Source organism: Pseudorasbora parva, chromosome 17 (genome assembly GCF_024679245.1).
Source record: "Pseudorasbora parva isolate DD20220531a chromosome 17, ASM2467924v1, whole genome shotgun sequence".
Classification (NCBI taxonomy): Eukaryota; Metazoa; Chordata; class Actinopteri; order Cypriniformes; family Gobionidae; genus Pseudorasbora; species Pseudorasbora parva.
This window is the reverse complement of record NC_090188.1, coordinates 7249958-7270154: the sequence shown is the minus strand read 5'-3', so window position 1 is coordinate 7270154 and position 20197 is coordinate 7249958. Positions and strand designations below refer to the sequence as shown.

The following is a 20197-nucleotide window of genomic DNA, read 5'->3' as shown; positions in this document are numbered from 1 at the left end:
CTCAGTGGCTCGGAAGCTAGTAGTCTATGGAGTATTTTCAGCATAATTACTCCAATCTTCAGTGTCACATGACCCTTCAGAGATCATTCTAATATGATGAAACATGTATGCTTTTCATATTGATGAAAACAGTTGCTGGTTAATATTTTGTGGAAAGTCTTTGTCTCCACAAACAATGTCTCCTTTATAACTTTCAATTGGAAAAGAAACACTCTTTTGGTGGCAGTGTGAATGATTAATTATAAGATAGAAAGCAATCTTTTTGTACAAGGTCATACAACTGAATAATGCCATTATAATACTGTACCTCACACTAAAAAGAGCAATAGCATAACCATGTGTTTCTGACACCATACAAATAATCTGAAGTGACCATTCGGTATACTGTACTATGCTATTACTACCCATTTGTATGTTGTACCACCAAATTTTGTGGTTATTTTCTTGTCAGCATGTGTCAGCATATGTCATTGCTGTACAGGCATGACAGTCATTCAAAGCGATTGAAAGAAAATCAGGAAGCCTTTAACAGGAATGCTGTGTTGTATCAGATTCCCACTATTAGCTCTCTGCCTTGCCTGAAAGCATCTGCCACGTTTCAATGACCCCAATCACACTGAAGAGGTGCTCGCTGGGTGATAAACAAAGAGAAATTGTGTGCTGGTGCATCTTTAAGGTGATTACACACACTCAACTCATAAACCATGGTGAACAATGCGCCAGGCACTTAAAAATCATCCTTTAGCAAAGACCTCTAAAATAAATGTCTAACCAATCCTTTAAGGAAACAATCGTGTAAGGACAGGATCTACTTAAAACCTACGGCCCTACACGGACTCCTGTGCTGCCAGACAACAGGAAAGATCCAAATATCAGAGTCCCTTGGCTAACCTTGACACAGGTCAAACACAGGCAAACACTCATTCATCTTTGTAATGAGCAGGAAAGCTGGACGGTGGCAAGCAATTTGAAAGCATGTTCAAACCAATGTGTAGTTCAATGCTGGCTTTCTCCATTATGTTTGCTTTCTTGAGTGTGGTATAAGCAGTAATACACTCACAGAAACAATGTGCTCCAATTTCTGTCCATTTTTTCCAGAAACATCGCCAAATGCTTAGTTTCACCGCCTCAACCTTTAAAGTGATCTTACACATTTTCATGTTACATGACTAGTTGCTGTTAATTGTACACTTTGATTATGTAACTTCTTTGTTGTTGTTGTCTATCTGCAGTTAATTGTTGTACACCTGCTTGTTTATGTGTTATCATGAACAGGCCGATTGTTTTTGTACTACATTGTAAAGCGATCTTGGGTTCCTGAAAGGCGCTATAAAAAATAAACATATTATTATTATTATTATTAGTTTAAACACTTAAGGGACATTTCACACAGAACAACCTATTTAACGGGTGAGTTTTTTAAGCGGTAAGTTTGAAACCAAATTTAGTACCTACTATACAGTATGCAATTTCGGATGCAGCGAATGAATACATGCAACAGTTAGGGACCATTCACACAGAACTCTTTTTTATGGTCACAGGCACAGTGGAATGAAAAAAGCAAGGTCTCTAGACGCGTTTTTGAACTTCTTTTAACTTGAGCACTGCATTTTCAGAATTGCCACCTTATGCACAAGACTCTGCAAAAGACAGCAGATGTAATAGTTAAACAGGTCCGTCTAGTGTGCGTTTGCATAGAAAACCAATGGAAAAGCACTGCAGAAATACAGAAATGGGCCACAAAGTCTGTAAAAACAGGCCAATCATCATTGTACCACCAAATAAAGGGCTTGCATCACTAAACCAACAGTGTCTGACAAAACACCTTGTCAAGGCTGCTGTCACCCACTAACAGGAGTAGGGTCACACTGCGATGGTGTAATGAGCGAAGGATCTAATGGACTGACTGGTGCTGTGATTGACTTCTGCTCTAATGGATCCACTGGCTGCTGAACTCCTTTGTAATGAACTTCAAGCCTAATAAACTTGCAGTCTAACAGAACACACTATTGTGTTGCTCTTGATGAAAAATCAAACAGAGCACTGCAATCGTAGAGAGTGATTGCCTAGTATTTAAAGTGTAGAGGAAGGGGAATGATCGAAAAACATGAAATCAAAATTGACTATTTAACGGACACACCTTCAGGGATGCATGTTAAACCAATATATTAGCCTAATAGCACTGTGTCCAATCAATCCCATTAAACCCTGCCCAGTTCGAAGAGTAACAAATAATACATTCATAAAAAAGCAAAATAACAAAAATAAGGAAATATGAAGAATTATTATTAACATTTTTAAATTCAACAACTAAATATACAGCAGATAAAAAATGAAAGGATAAAAATAAGAAAAAATAAGAATAACTAATAATAATAAATACAATGACTAAATATGTAAAAATAATACAACAGATAAAGGAAGAGGAAATGTAAATAATAATGATAATAATAATGATAATAATAAATCAACTGAGATTAAAAGCTTTTTTATGAGAGTGACCTGGCCAAGAAAGAGGCTACAATAACATAAAAATAAAAAATCAAGGATCACAACAGCAATTTACCAGTTTAGCAGTGCCTAGATTTCTCCAGACATGATGCTTGCCATTCAGGCCAAAGAGTTCAATCTTTGTTTCATCAGACCAGAGAGTTTTGTTACTCCTGGTCTGAGAGTCCTTGCGCCAGATGGCTGTCATGTGCCTTTTACTGAGGAGTGGCTTCTGTCCAGCCGTTCTCTCATACAGGCCTGATAGGTAGAGTGCTGCAGATGGTTGTTCTTCTGGAAGTTTCTCCTCTCTCCACAGAGAAACGCTGAAGCTGGTCAGAGTGACCATTGGGTTCTTGGTCATCTCCCTGACTAAGGCCCTTCTCCCCCGATCGCTCAGTTTGGGCAGCTCTAGGAAGAGTCCTGGTGGTTTCAAACTTTTTCCATCTACAGATGAAATGGATGGAGCCACTGTGCTCATTGGGACCTTCAATGCTGCAGAAATGTTTCTTTACCCTTCCCCACATCTGTGCCCCGACAGAGTCCTGTCTCGGAGGTCTACAGGCAATTCCTTGGACTTCATGGCTTGGTTTGTGCTCTGATCACCCATGTTAACTGTGGGACCTTAAAAAAAGAAGGTGTGTCCTTCCCAAATCATGTCCATTCAACTGAATTTACCACAGGTAAATTTACAATCAAGTTTCGTAACTATCTCAAGGATGATCATTGGAAACAGAAGCAACTGAGCTCAGTTTTGATTGTCATGGCAAAGGCTGTGAATACTTATGTAAATGTGATTTTTCTTCTTTTTTTATTTTATTTTTTTAGTAAATTTGCAAATATTTCAAACAAACTTCTTTCATATTGTCATTATGGGGTACTGTTTGTAGAATTTTGAGGAAAATAATTAATTGATTACATTTTTGGTTTGGGTTGTATTATGGTTTTATGGTCATGGTTTGGTACGGTTCAGTATGTGCCATGTTCAGGACAATAAGGGCATTTGTCAAATAAAAATAAACAAAATAAGAACAAATAATCAAACCATAACTAACAGTACAAGTACATTCAATAGAGCAAATATACATAAATAAACAGTGCTTTTTAGGATTTCCAGGTACAGATTTTGAATAAAGTAATTCAATATAAAATAACATTGCATATTATAATCTTCACTGTATAAATTAAAGAAAATGTTGTCATTATTGAAGTTACAAAAGCTATTGTCTCAAGAGCAGTGAGTGATTTCTAAGTCATGTATTGTTTGATTAACATTAAAAACAGACAGCAGGAAAAATTCCCTATAAGAAATAATGCACCGATTCAGACAAACCATATTATAGATGTGTCATCAGAGTTGAGATGAACCATGGTGAAAGTACGTGCCGAACCATTCCATGAAACAAAATGTGGAAAAAGTAAAACGCTGTGAATTCTTTCTGGATGCACTGTAAATGCGGGTAGTTTCATTAAAAAAATGCATTTTGAACAAAAAGTTGAGAATGGAACGGATTCAGAACGATGATTAAAACACAGATGGAGCAGATTGAGTCCATCAAGTTTCACAGACCTATTCTTACTAGGTCAACATTTCTCACAGTAACAATGGGCAGTATGTCATTTATATGCCGTTTAATGTTTGATGATCATGTTAGCTTACATCTTCCATTGCTTGTTTGTGCTTCTTTGTCATGTTTTTGGTTTTGGAGATTTATTACCATTTCAGCCCCCACTGCATTGGGATTGCCGAAAAATTTAAGTATATTGCCAAAATATACTGTAAACTAGATTGTCAAAGTAGAGTTAAAATCACAAATACGTGCCTACACCCTCTAACCAGATAAACCCATCCAGATATACAGTGAGGGAATCTCTCTGTTTCTACTAGCAAAGATTTATTGATCCAGTCAAGTAATGCAAAGCTTTTTCTGCAGGGCTATCAAACAGAGACAAGCCTCCAGATAACCGAATATACTCCAAACACAAACACACACACACACACACACACACACACACACACACACACACACACACACACACACACACACACACACACACACACACACACACACACACACACACACACACACACACAATCATTCCGACCCTACTTTTGAATGGCAGTGTATATATTACGTGCATTATGTTATTCTGCAAATAGCACAAGGCTAAATTCTCAATGTGCTGATTTAGCTCTGCGTAATCTAATGGTAGTGTGGCATAACCAACGCAGAGCTAATATCTTCAATTGTTAATTGGGATGTAATCAAATCTAATGCAAGCACAGTGGCGCAAGTAAAGTCTAAACACTCATACTGCTAATGAGTTTGTAATTTATGGCCAACATAGAGCGGCTAACACAGTCCTACACATTAAGACAGCTAACAGGGACGTCTGTCTCTCAGTAGGGCGTCTCATGTAATGAGAGTCGAGCCAGCTGTGCCTCCCTCTCAGTTTAGCATCTGTGCCCACAGTGCCGCCCACATGCCAATGCACAGGCTAATGATTAGCAGATTAGTGTACACAGGCAGTAATAAGCAGATATGACGCCAACATCCAGACTATAGCTGAAAACTGCGACCAGTCACGTGAAGGACACCCTTGCAGAAAACTGTTTAAACCAAGCTAATTACGTTCTTTTGGACAGAGAGATAAGCAATACCACACCACCAAACCACTTTACATAGTTTTCACTCTTATATAACGCTTATATTGCTTCTTATAAAACAAATATCACATTTTATTTGTTGTTAACACTTTGCCTAATTAATTAGTTATGGGAAAAATTAACATTAAAATGGATTCATTTAACACACCCTCCCAGTCCCCAGACCTACGCACTTCATGTGATGGAGCCTTTAGAATGCCCCTAAAATTCAAGACATCAGGGAGAAAATGCCCATGTGTCTCATATTTATATCATGATAGTTAAGTGATATCACAGGAATATCAAACGCAATATCACATGAATTATGTTTTGTCCTGAATAGCATGATGTGCAAATATAATATTGATCTTATACAATAGTTTAATAAATAAGAAGTTAATACTGTTATATTTTAGACACAATATTGTCTGCTTTTGCTCAATTTTCCCAACAAAAATATTACCTATTATATAAAGCCGTGTAGTGCTTCGTTTCTGAATGAATCTGCTTTCTGAGTGAATGAATCAGATTAACCAATGATTCAAAGCCCATTCATAAAAAGAGCCATTTACTTAATTCCTGAATGAATCAGCAATTTAATCAAATAAATTAATGACTCAATTACTTTCTTATTTAGACATTTACAGCCACCTACTGGCCATTTTATTTTATTGCTTAGAGTAACATTTAATTGTAAAAAAAAATATTTCCATTAAAAAAAATTTGGTTTTGTTCACCAAAAAAACAAACAAAAATTATTGTCATCATCTTTGAAGCTTAAAAGTTTGTGTAAAAAAATCTGTTGAGTCACATCTTCTCTAAAGCTACTTTTTGTAATGTATATTTGATGCTTTTTTAATTTACCACAACAATGACTTCAAATAATCTAAGCGAAAAAGCTACATTTTATTTATGATTAATTAAATCAACCACACTGTGTAATTAATTAGATTAAAAATGTTGATAGCTTGACAGCCCTAATATATATACACCAATCAGGCATAACATAATGACCACCTTACTAGTATTGTATTTGCTGCCAAAACAGCCCTGACCCGTTGAGGCATGGACTCCACTTGACCTCTGAAGGTGTGCTGTGGTATCTGGCACCAAGATATCAGGTTCACTACTGTTCTTTTCTCAGACCACTTTTGATAGATACTGACCACTGCAGATCGGGAACACCCCACAAGAGCTGCAGTTTTGGAGTCTAGCCATCACATTTTGGCCCCTGTCAAACTCGCTCAAATCCTTAGGCTTACCCATTTTTCCTGCTTCTAACGCATCAGATCTGTAGTAACAAACCCTGCGTCTCAATCAGCTCCCTAGTTCACTAGTCAGGGCATAAGTCAATGGGCTGACTCCCTGATCAGTGCCCTGACAACTGAACTAGGGAGTTTGATTGAGACGCACCCAAAATGTTCACTTGCTGCCTAATATATCCCACCCACTAACAGGTGCCCACTAACGTGATAAAGAGAAAATCAGTATTATTCACTTCACCTGTCAGTGGTCAAAACGTTTGGTATGGCCTGATTGGTGTGTGTGTGTGTGTGTGTGTGTGTGTGTGTGTGTGTGTGTGTGTGTGTGTATATATGTATATATATATATATATATATATATATATATATATATATATATATATATATATATATATATATATATATATATATATGTATATATATATATATATATATATATATATATATATATATATATATATATATGTATATATGTATATATATATACTATATATATATATATATATATATATATATAGTATATAGTATATATATATAGGGCTCGACATTAACGCCTGCCTGGGACAAGTGAATTTCTTGAAGGGACAAGTGAAAGAGAATTTTACTTACCCGAAGGACAAGAGCCTGATTAAAACGCCAATATTTTTTTTTATTAATGAATCACCAAAATGGTAAGAATGATTCTGCATTAATTTAGTGTAAGTGGTGATTGATAATGGATATGGATAATATATAATGTAATGAACTGACGGTAACAACACTCGCATCTCGAGGAGAAAATTAAAACAAATGAGCGCCGCACACAGAGAAATCGCGGTAAACCATCAAAATGTGAAGTTTTTATATTTATAACATACGATAGAGTTAAACAACGTCACACAACCAAATGTGCTGTTTTCCTGAAAATGACACTGACTTCATATGACAGTTCAATAAACAATGAATTAACATTTAGACACTTACATTTTATGCAATATTGAGTGTATTTTTTTTCCATTTCAGCAGCGAAAATAGTTCAAAACAAAGATTCCAAACAACAAAGTTCCAAACAGCAGAACCAAAACGCCTCTCACAGCAACAGCACGTGTTACTGAATAATTCAGTGTTTGAATTAATCAGATGAATTGACCTATTCTTAAACGACAGCCTCATTCTTGCATGAATCAGTCGTTGGAATGAATCGTTTCAATTAATGACTCAATGACTCACCTGCTGCCACCTAATGGTGCATTAGTTTCGTATACTTTTTTTTTTTTTTGTTCAAAAATATAAATCTATTAAAAAAAAAATCTTCAGTGTAAATAATTTAATTTGATTGGTTACAGCCCTATAGTCTTATTTTAATTTAAAGCTACACTGTGTGATATTTTCCCCCATCTAGCGGTGTAAAGGTATATGACCATCCAGTGAATATTAGTTTCTGTTCCTCTCAATTCCGATTTCGTTTTAACTCCTACGGTGGCTGATTTAGTCCAAAATTAACATGGCTTCCAGTTCAACCTTGTTCATGACTGCCATCAAGTGTTAAAACGCGAAAAGCGAAGCTTGAATTTACGGGTATGTCCCTCTTTGGCTAATGTACTTTCAAGATGGAGGGGCAACATGGCGACCAGCATTCGAACCCCTCACCCGTATGTATTTTCAATGGCCTATTATAAACTTATGAAAATACTTTATTACTTGAAAGAAGTAAATATACATTAACGAGCACATATATTTTTGAAGGAACATAGTGTTTTTAGCTAAGAATAAACAAAAAAGTAACACAGTGTAGCTTTAATGTATAGATCAAATTTAAGAATATAATTTGAAACCTGAAGCATAGCCTATATTTAATAAGAATAGGGGGGAAATGCCCTTTACAAAAGGTAAAAATACCACAAATATGCAGATTTAAAATGTTAAAGCTGATTGAACACTGATGAGAATATTGCTTAAGAATAAGTTATATTTACAACACACACAAATCTAACTTTTTTCCGGAAAACCAAATTTTTAGAGACATATAAAATCCGCATTTCTCTAATTTCACCCTGCATCTTGGATTGTATTTCTACTAAACTCATAAAAATGCACTATGGGATTGCCTTATCCACTAAAGAAGCCTTCACGTCAAGGGGGGTTACAATTCTCTGCTTTCAAATTTTAAAATTTTATTCAAAAAATGTAATTTTATTTCTAAGCCATCTTGTCTGGTTACAGCTGTGACAACACCCGACTTGATTTTAGAGCTCCAAGAAAGAAAGGTCATAGTTTAGGGATTAGTTTATACTTGCACTACAATACTGTAGTAGCAAATAAAAATACCTCTAAACTGGCAACTCTCATTTAAAAGCAGGCAGAGACAAATATGATGGGTTGGAGAGCTTTAGCAGAAAGCTTGAGTCTAAGGTTATGTGCATTTGCACCCTAGGGTGATTTTGATCATGATTAATGTGATTCGCCTTTCAATTTTAATTTTCATTAAGGACCTGCTGTCCTCTCCGACTCCTAAATAGCAGCAATGGAATTAATAAAACATATCCTTTGAAATATACAGTGCAGGCCTGCAGCAGGGAATCCAAAATGCCTTTGGAAAGCCGAACAGATTGAAGTGTGTTCTGTGTTCACCAGCCGACCCCCATCGCGAGCCCAGCCCGTGTCATGAGTAGCAACTGGCAAATAATTAGACGGGCTCATTAGAACAGGTGACAGACAGTGGAGATGCACAGGTAAAAAGAATGAGGTGGAGTGAAAGCAAAGCAGTCAGACAGAGAGAGGGGGAGATGTAGAAGAGGAGAAAGAGAGAGAAGCACAATTTATGAGCCGTTAATGGGCTGATAAAGTTTGAAGAGAGAGTGCAGATAAAAAGCAAGGAGAAACAGGTAGTTCGCTTACTTTATTTGTCAAGCTGAAAAATTAGAAAACCAACAACAACAAAAAACTTCTGGTCTGCTGCCGAAACTTTGGTTGAAGGAGTTTTTTGTGAAAAAGCGCTTAAATTTAAGAGCAATTAAAGTCTGTGTTTGATAACAGGTGGTTCCTAGATAGTCACAGATCTTTGAACCCCTTCAAACCCACCCATTAATAAATTATAACAACATTATTTACTGATTTATGCGTTATGTAGCCTAGAAATCTAGACGCACCCTAGTGGCGGCAAATCTAATATGCCGCGAATGTCGTCTAGCAACTCTCAATACCCTTCTGAGCTGTAAACGCCAAACTCTTGCCGGGCCAATCACATCGTGTATAGTCAGTGGGCAGGGCCATAATGACGACGGCCGAGTTGCGTTTGGGTGCTTCTAGTAAACACAGAAACTGGCGAACGGAGGTCTTTCGAATCAGCTTTGACCGCTACTCTGGAAGACTTGGAGTTTGGACAAAGAACGGCACTGAAGTCATTCTTAAAAAGGGAAGATGTGTTCGGAGGATGTCACCGGATACGGCGAATGTTTAATCTATCAACGAGCTCTGCTTCACCTTCATTGCTCTGGTTGGTTGTAGCGCTATCCTATCGCAGAGGGAGTCTGAAAGACAACCGTTTATCCCGCCCCTCGGATTGAGCCCTGTCTATGGTGAGTTTCCAGACCAAACATCTTGATGTGAGTCTGGCTTGTTAGGCTATCGTTTATGCCTTTCAGGTCCTAAAAGGGAGGTTGTCAGATTTAACTAACTTCTAGGGACACACACACACACACACACACACACACATATATTACCTAGGGCTGGGCGATATGGCCTAAATTTCATATCCCGATATAGCTCATTTGATATCCCGATAACGATATAGCAATTTTTCTGTTAATTCAGTTTATGAATAGTCTATACAAAATTGCAATGTGGAAATGCAGTTTGAAATGATATACAAAACAAATAAAGGTAGTATGGACTACATTTTTATTTTATTTAGAACCTTTTTTTAAAGCAAGACTGTTGGTAAAGTTAACACCTGCCTAGGGATGTTAACCGATGAACGTTTGACCGATGGTTGACTGTATCAACGTTAACCGATCAAAGTTGTCTGTTAAAATAAATAAAAAAGTGATCTCTAAATTAGTCTATTATAGACAGTGGACTAAAGGCTACTACAGTTGGCCGTCTCATTCCAAAATCTTTTTGTGTGATTGAACATATCCCTCGCACTCAATTTTTCATAACTCGCCTGTTTGTACTTAATAAACCAATAAAAACATTTGGCGCGAGGTCACAGCGTTTGGGTTTGCGCGCTCACAAGGTTTGCAAAAAGTAAACACTCGAGGTTAGAGCCAGGGCAGACGACAGTATGAAGCGTGCATTTCGCTTAAGATGGGCTTACATTTGGAAATATATTACATCTTCATTTCAGTGGTAACACATAAGGTGTTGATCGTCTTTCTTTTTTATTGTTAGCACTACCTCGAACTAAAGCGGCATCTCTTCGGAGCTGTCATTTTCTTAAATTAGCCGCGGCAATGTTTCAAATGAGCTTCTAACGCTGGACAAACGCCTTTATTTTCAACGCGATCACCTTGTACCCAAACCATTTCGAAACTAAGGAGCCATTTGTCCTCTGATTACAAACAAGCTCCTCTGCGGCGCGTTTGTGGGACTCGTGTTTTGCGCTGTGGGGGATTTAAAAAAAGTGACGTGAGTGGAAGGGAGGCGGCAGCGCGTGTGTGTGTGAGTGAGAGAGCGAGAGAGAGACAGAGGGAGCGCGGCTCGCGGCTGTTATTTCAAATAGCGCAGCATATTTTAAACTAATCGGTTAACCGGTTTCAACCGGCTAATGAGGCTCGGTGGTCAGTCAAGAAAATGTTTAGTTTTCGCCATCCCTACACCTGCCATTAAAATATTTCAATATATGGCTATAGTGTGCCACGCGTAAAAGCCTGTTGCAGCGTCTGTGTCTGAAGTTTGTTTTGAGCGCTTATACCACTATTCTGGCATAATTACTCTGAGAATTACCCTGGTCTGAACCGCGTCTACTACCGTCTTCCTCCATGTTTGTTTATGTATTGCAGCGTGCATGGGCATGCCGTGGCGTGAGGTGCATCTTGACGTAAAATTCTGCCATAAACGCCTTATCGTGGCGTAAGCGATAGAGCCTTATATAAAACGATAGACATTTTCTATCGTCCAGACGATATATTTCGTCATATCGCCCAGCCCTAATATTACCCTGTGCAAACCAACACATTTCTAGAAGGCCCTGCTCAAAAACTGTTGTCAACTGTCTGTTGTCTAATTAAAAAGCATGCTTGGTGAGATTTAGTGGCTAATTTAACTTTTCTGTTATTTTTTTATTAAAAAAATTTAGTGGCTAGATTTTTAACTCTTTTCCTGCCAGTGATGTAAATTTGCATCATTTGTGAGAAAACGCTTCCCTGCTAATGAAGGAATATTCCAGCTTTCCGTGTTTTCATGGTCATATGGTAAGGGGCGCTATTACTCATCTTCTGAAAGAGAGCAGAATCTCCTGAGCAAACCCAAGCGAAGAAAAAGCACAAACAAGCGATATCATATTTAAGCAGATGCATATGTAAAATAACAAGTGATGGGCAGAGCGAGGCATTGAAACAGTTATTATAATTTTTTATTATATATTACGGTTAAAGTTTTGTTATATCGTATTGTGTATAGGCTTCGAATCAATCCAACACCCGTCTCCACGACAGTGTAAATGCAACAAAAACCCAGACCAAACATGCATAAAAACAAAGTTTACAAATCTATTGCAAATGTTTTAGGGAAAGTAAAATGCAAGTATGAAAGTATGCACTTTCAAATTCAATTAACTAATCATCTAATAAAATTATATATTAACATTAACTGTAAAATATTATAATATTAACTGTATTATGTTCTTTTATCAATTGTCAGGGCTTTTTTTTGTGTTTCATGGATAGCTCAGCTAAACAGGCTACTATTAACTAAATATTAATCACCATAATTCATTTTAATTTTACTAATGTCTAATTAAAACATCTACAAATGTATAAAACTGATCAGAGATCAGGCAAAACCCCAAGACACTTGTTGAATATGGTTCTCAGTGGCTGCTAGTGGTTCACAGAGATCATCGCCCCCAGCGGTGAACCATTGACAAAATAAGTGTTTCGAAATGTTCAAAACCAAAACCAAATCAAAACCTTATTTACTGATATTGACTTTGGTGGTTTGATACACACTCCCAAACCAATTGATTAGAAACAAAGATTTGATACATCTGAAATTGCCATCACTAATGTAACACAATCATTAACATTAAACAGCATTTCAATCAAATATGATATAATACAGCATATAAATCAAATATAAATATAATGGCATATAATGTTGCTGAATGAAATGTCGACCCAGGACGAGCTATAGGACTCCACACAATATTCTTGGGGCCATGACATTTTTGTATTGCATTTTGGCGGTGACTGACAACTTTTTTTTTAAACCACTAGCAGGGAAAGAGTTAAGACCTTCTTTTGGTAGCTTTCCAAGTAGTTGTTCACACAGGACATGCTCTTGCATTAAAAAGCAGATAAACACAGTGCAGACATATGTAACACAACATCTCAAAGAACATTTTTGTAAGTTGAACTTAATTTAACCTGACATGGTGTCTTAAAAAGTGGCAACAGTCATGCCCACTTAGCAAATGTTGCCATAAAACTACAATGAAAGTGTAGTGTAGACGGATGATAGAACGTGTCCTGTGTGAAAGGCCCCTGAGGCAGTGTCACATGTTTCCTTAACATAGAAGACTTTTCCATAATGCATTGTGACGAGTGGAAAGAAAATTGCGTAGCATATATAAAATGTTAATCTAATTCCAAATTGACTATTCTACCTAATGTTTGTGTGTGAAGTGTGCTATCTTAGAATTACTACTGTGACTGTTTTACTACTTATTACAACTAAATGATGTGTTTGAACAGCTTAAATACACCTGGATACTACACATACAGAGACACACACACACACACACACACAAGGCTGACTTGGAGCAAAGAGAATAGACAGATGTCACTTTGAAACAAACCTTAATGTTTTAACAGTCTCGATAAATAAGTAATGGATGTGTGGATGACATCACCTCTCTCTCTCTCTCTCTCTCTCTCTCTGACTGTCTGTGTCCTTCACTGTCTTTGGCCTTCTGCTGAATGCTACTCATAAAGAACTGTACTTTTCTTGACAGATTCAGCCCAATGCTGTGATAGAAGAGAACAATTTTCAAGACAAAGCACATTCCAGTTAGAAGCTGAAGTATATGCATGTGTGTATGCACACACACAGATTTCTTTAGGGAAACAACATCATCAAACTTCCAACCTGTCATATCAAGAGACCACTCTCCACTATCCAATCAATTCTCCATCATTAAAACAGCAAAGTAGCCACGTGAATAGGTTTCAAATTAGATAATTCAAATGTTTTTGTCTTTCTGAGATGGTGGGAATTCAAACTCTGGTTAAAGGCTCACCAATATGCTTTCCGTTCATGTTGTAGTAGAAGGAGACACAGTAGGGGGTTCTGGTGGTCCCCGTTGGTCCTCGCGCTGCCGTCACATTGTACAGTGGAGACAGCAGACGAGCTCGGTCCCCGGCCTGACGCGGCCGTGACGTCTCAATGTACATGTAGTAACCTTTATTGTTGAAGGAAAGTACAAAACACATGGTAAGGGTTTTTCAAAGAGGGCAGGAGATTCTTTTTTAAATTAAACAAAATGAAATCCATAATTGCTATAATAGTTGGTTAGAAAAAAAAACTTTTGGAGTGTGTTGGTGGATGATATATTGGTGTGTGTTTTTTTTACCTTCTTTTGTCCCACTCCTGTCTGTATCAGGCCCTGTATTAACCGACCGCTTGGGATTCTGGGTGAGATGGTTCTGTCTGGTCCAGTCAAACACATCGCTGCGGTCTTGAGTGAACCCACATATCCTAATATCCTCAAATCCACACACATGATCTAAACACAAACACATGAGACGGAATTGAGGTCCATCCTGCTAGTTCATTGGCATTAACTGCATGGAATGATTCAAGTTGAAAGCTCATAAATATGTTATAGCACAATTTATAAGCATCGATTCAAGGGGTGCCATTAGTGAAAACTGTATACTTCTCAGTCCTTTTTCTTATTCGGGTCAAATACTGTCCCATATGAAGCATTACAAATGGAAATGCACATGGGAATATAAGTGCAATATACATCAGAAAGACTCTGAATCTGACTGTCCACTATAGTAGCACAAGAATGCAGCTTAGCATACATCATTGAATCGAATTAGACCATTAGTATTGCGCTCAAAAATGACCAAAGACTTTATTTTTTCAAAGATAATATTTGTCCTATTTAAAACTCTTCTGTAGTTACATTGTGTACTAAGACCAACAGAAAATGAAATGTTGCAATTTTTAGAACGATATAGATAGGAACTATTTTCTCATTCCTGCGCAGTAATTCAGAGCTTTGCTGCCGTATCATGGGTGTAGCAGCGCAATGATATTATGCAGCGCCTGAAAGTAGTCCTTAGATAGGTAACTTCCAATGTGACCGGTACTAAGTTTGTGTAGTTGCAGAGAATGCCTTTTTAGGGCAGTAAATCTGTGATTATTACTCAGGAATGAGAAAATAGTTCCTAGTCATATCGGCCTAAAAACGTTTCATTTTTCGTTGGTCTTGGTACATAGTGTAACTATAGAAGAGTCAAGTTTTAAATAGGAAAATATTGAAAGTCTTTAGTCATTTTTATGAGAGCAATGCTAATGGTCTAACCCGATTCAATGATGTATGCCAAGCTATGCTAAAAGTGCTACCGGCAGATAGAGAGATCAACTAAATGGATTCAAAAACGGTAAAACTTAACTGTTTAACTCCAAGTGACTTGGAAAATAAGCCTATTTTCAAAAAGAAGTGGTGTTCCTTTAAGCATTCGCACCCGTGTTTGCGTACTTGCATAAAGTATGTTCCTTGTCTAATGCTGATGAGCAAATCTAAAGTGAAGGTCTGTAGATTTTAATATAAGGAGGCCTCTCGACAGGTTGCTCTAGAGTACTGAAGTACTCTCGGCATATTGCCGTGTTCACAGCGATTACCCTCTTTCAACAAACACAGAATACAGAATACTGTACTTAGTCACCCAGAACGTCTCCATTCACACAAGGCTGATTAACTCATTTTCCATGTGTGAGAGAAGAAAGAGCGAAAGAATGGAGAAGAATGCAGGATTTCCGTGTTGTGGTTTGAAATCACCATTCTCTCCCCTCCACAAGCATCCCTCTCTTCAATTTACTCTGCTGATCTCCAGTCTGTTTTAATTTATGTTTTTTCTTTTTTTTTTTCTTCTTTGTACCTCTCTGGCAAAGCTCTGTGCTTATGCTGCCAGGAGAACTGTGTTGAATTTAATTGGGAAGAACTGAAAGGCAGGGCAAGCGCGAGATGGGAGGACGGTTTAGAGGAGAGAGAAAGACAACACGCACAAAAGCATCATGGAAAGAAAAGTTTAAAAAACCGTCTTACCTGAAGGTCTTGGATAAGTGTAGGCTGCAAGAGAAAAGAAATTAAGATGAAAAGATTTAAGATTAAAATAGGTATACAATCAGGGCTTGACATTAACACCCACCAACTTGCCAAACGCGGGTGGATTTCAGCAGCAGAACATAATGCAGTCACTCCTACTAGCCACTTAGGACGGGTTAAATGTTATATATATATTATATATAAGCTATACATTTTTCAGTTGTAGTCTTTTAAACATATCGATACTGAAATAATGCTTTCAAGAGTAATTTTCTGCAGAATAGACACACAGTACCTGCTGCGCTTTTTCGTTCTCTCATGATCTCGCGAGTTGACACACCCGCCTCCCCTCACTCACTCATTTCATTTGCTCTGGATGAATAGTGTTGGTGTTACAGGGCTTGAATTGCAGCATGGGATTGTGTGTAACACTTATTCTCGCACATTTTGTACTCAAACTTAAAGTGCTTGCAAGTTACACACAGCCTCTTCCTACAAATTTGAGTTTTTTGTTAAATTGACTTTTTCATTGCATATACTGTATATTGTGCTTAAACAGTCAAATACACACAGAATAATGTCAAAAAACACCTGTCTTGGCGAGTATTCACATATAGGTTATGTTTTAAGTGAATGTAAACAGTATAATGGATCCGTGTGTCAGGTCTTATTACAGCAGCCGAATAAAATTATGGGCAAATTATGAGATGACATTAAAATATCTATATGCCATATTTAACCCCTATATCGATATCAAAATTGTTGCCAATGAAAATGCTGAGTGGCTAGTAAGATAACCACTAGTGGAAAACCACTAGCCACAGTGGTTAGTGAGCAAATAAAGCCCTGTATGTGCGCATCACACAAGGCTGGATAATATAACTACAAAAACACTACCTAAAAACACTATATTTTTCAGCCTGTTATTAACTGTTTATATACATTATATTTTACAATATTTGTATATTAGCTCTGAAATTATTATTTTACTATTTTTAAAGGATTAGTAAAATAATTAGATTAGATTCAAATGTTTGAAGCACGTAATAAAATGTGTAAAAAAAGTCAATGAACAAGATATTTTTTAATATAGAGAACAAAATGTCCTGTAGCAATAAATAGCATAATTAACAATTAATTAAAAATAACAAAATTAATAAATTAAAAAATAACAAAAAATGTATTTATAATATGTACAAATGTTTTACCAAAAATTATAATACAATATAAAATAAAAATAATATAAAAAATATTTAAAAGTAATAGCAGTAAATAAATAAATACGTACCAAACATTTTAATATAATGTAAAATATACATTTTACATTAATAAAATTATGATGTATTAATTATAGCAGCACTAACAAAATATAATACAAATAATTAAAAAGTAATAAAACAAAAACAACATACACAGTGTATACTTGATCAATCAATTTAAAGGATTTTAGTGTGTGTGTGTGTCCTTGTTTATATTACATTGTGGGAACCAAATGTCCCCATAAGGATAGTAAAACCTGAGATCACCTACATTATGGGAACCAGCCAGCGGTCCCCACTTTTCAAAAGTCTTATAAATCACACAGGATGAGTTTTTTTGAGAAAGTAAAAATGCAGATTGTTTCCTGTGATGGGTAGGTTTAGGGGCAGCGGCAGTGTAGGGGGATAGACTGTACAGTTTGTACGGTATAAAAACCATTGCGTCTATGTAGAGTCCCCACAAAGATATTGAACCAAACGTGTGTGTGTGTGTGTGTGTGTGTGTGTGTGTGTGTGTGTGTGTGTGTGTGTGTGTGTGTGTGTGTGAGAGAACACAGAAAAAGGGTTTGATGTCTTCCAGCAGTCCATTTATTCTGGAGGTTGGCCATTTTTTGGTCTGGTGAGAGCAAGTGCTGAGATCGGGACTTGAAGATTGAAAGACTATCCAATGGGATTAGATTCTATCAGCCTTTACTGAGATTCAGACTCAGCTCTCGCACCGAAACGGCTGCTGTTCTGTAGCCATCAGCAAACTCAACACACAATGGCTGCCATACTTTTGACATCTCGATTTAACATAATCCCGAAAGCGAAACCTCACATTTGAAATGCATGACCTCTGTTGATGGGAATCATGGGGAATTGAACAATTCTGGTTTGGATTCCCAGCTATGCTTTGTGCTTGCTCACATGAAAAGTTATATTAAAAATTAAACAGAATTGTTTTATTTCCTACCTGAATGTAAAATTAGAAGTTTCATAATATTCCAGTGAGTATGAAATATATTGCAGTAATGCAGATCTCGGTGCATTTTAACTTTAAGATCAAAATAAATAGATATGAGGAGTTATACACATTTGATACAATTACAAAATGACTTGCATAACGTCAGGTGACTTACGCTCGGAGTACTGGATGGTGCGTGTGACTGTGTTTCCGGTGCCATAGTTCGTTATGGGAGTGAGGCTGACCTCATACGACAGAGGAATACGCAAGTCTGTCAGCGTGTAGGACATCAGCACACCTTTCACTGGCTCTTTTGTGGTGATCTGCTTGGACAAAACCGTCTGTCGGTTCTGCAAAGAGAGAAAAAGGGCTTAATAATATTCAATGGTTATTAAAGGGTTACTTCAGCGATTAGCATATGGCTTTGTATCAGTAGAAACCCTGGAGTATAATTAAATGATTGTGCTTCCCCCCCTCATATCCCCCTGAGACGAGAGATTTATGCATTTTATTTCTGGAAAAATTCCTCCCGTGACGCAAATTGACGATATTTGCATCATCTTTGGAATGTTTGGCCAGAGGCTAAAGACTACAGCCAGCAGAGGGAGCTATTTCCACGTTTTCAACCCACACATGCGGGATGGAGATCACACTTACAGCACAGGTCGCAGCTACAGGCATTAATTTAAACGGATGCAAAGCAATGTAAGTCTTTTAACTTCTCAAATTAATTTATATGAAAGTTAAGCTTCCAAAGTCATGAACTGAAACGCGCCAGACTGAAAACGCGTTGTGAATGTATGCCGCGAATGTGGTCGCGATTACCTCAGCTCTCATCACGAGAGCTCATTAGCTCATTTATGACGTTAAATGTAATCTGACTCCTGCAGCGTTAGTCCTGTGAGACTCAGACGGCAACTCGATCGTTCTATTGAACAGACACGTTCAGTATTTAATTGTAGTGTCTGTTCTCTAACTCAAACTCAGTCACAGTAATCCAGTTGGTGGCTTTGGGAATGGCCTCACAGGGCAGCGAAGCATTCTGAGAATTGTAGTCTTTCATCCCCATGAGACAAAAATACATTTTCGGTCTTTTCTCAGTCTAGAAGGCACCAAATTCAAAAATAATTTCACATTTCAACTACAATAAGGACCCAGTTTAAATACCAACCCGATCACACATAAATGCGTATAAATAATACGAGTGTGCAATGTCGTGGAATGTATCCGCCAAAACTCATTTTGGCGTGCATATGATACGCTGTTTACACGCGAAAAACAGCATATCATATACACGCCAAAATGAGTTTTGGCGGATACATTCCACGACATTGCACACTTACATTTATATGCATTTTTCGTGAGATCCGGCTGTTAAATACAGATTCATCTTTCCAGTGCTGAAGTACCCCTTTAAGTACTATACCTTTTTTAACATATAAAATCATACACTACAGTTCAAAATGTTGGGGTTAGTAAGACTTTTTAATGTCTTTTTAAGGAATCACATATGCTCACCAAGGCTGCATTCATTTGAAGAATTTTTTTGTGCATGCGTCTGTGAAATGTAACAATTTAACATTCTCTTATTTCCCAAAAATATGTACGTTTTTTTTTTTTTTTTTTTTTGCATCATTACATCATTACTTAGTCACAAGATCCTACAGAAATGATGATTTGATGCTCAAGAGACCCTGATTGTTTTTAAATAATCTGATGAAAATTCAATACTGTAAAAAAATAAAAAATAATTCAGGTCTCCAATTGAAAATCTTCAAGTGAATGATCACATCTAAATTTTTCAGTTGGCCGAATTTAATTTCTGTTAATTAAATTGCATCAATTCATAGAATTTCATGTGATCAGTCACTTGAAGATTTTCAATTGGAGCCATTTTTTTTACAGTGTACATATAGCATTATAAATGTATTTTCTGTCACATCTGTGCATCATTGTTGAATTACTAAGATCTTATTGACCTGAATGGTAGTGCATATAACCATTATATGCATATGCATACACCGTTGTCAAATATAGCACTATTATTATTTCCGTTTTTGTTTTGTTTTTACAATCACTCAACAATAATTAAATGCAAATAGTCATGTGTCTTATAAG

The 20197-nt window shown here is 36.9% G+C and overlaps 1 protein-coding gene across 5 annotated transcripts in view; it reads right to left on the bottom strand.

The window, feature by feature from the left end:
- LOC137044850 (MAM domain-containing glycosylphosphatidylinositol anchor protein 1) overlaps window positions 1–20197 on the bottom strand; it is a 332623-nt gene that overhangs the window by 45498 nt on the left and 266928 nt on the right. For all 5 annotated transcript variants that reach the window (XM_067421199.1, XM_067421200.1, XM_067421203.1 and 2 more), the window contains 4 exons: window positions 18255–18429; window positions 15875–15898; window positions 14168–14320; window positions 13835–13996 (listed from right to left, as the gene is read on the bottom strand). In XM_067421199.1, coding sequence (XP_067277300.1) covers window positions 13835–13996; window positions 14168–14320; window positions 15875–15898; window positions 18255–18429 — 514 coding nt within the window. The remainder of the gene's footprint in view (window positions 1–13834; window positions 13997–14167; window positions 14321–15874; window positions 15899–18254; window positions 18430–20197) is intronic.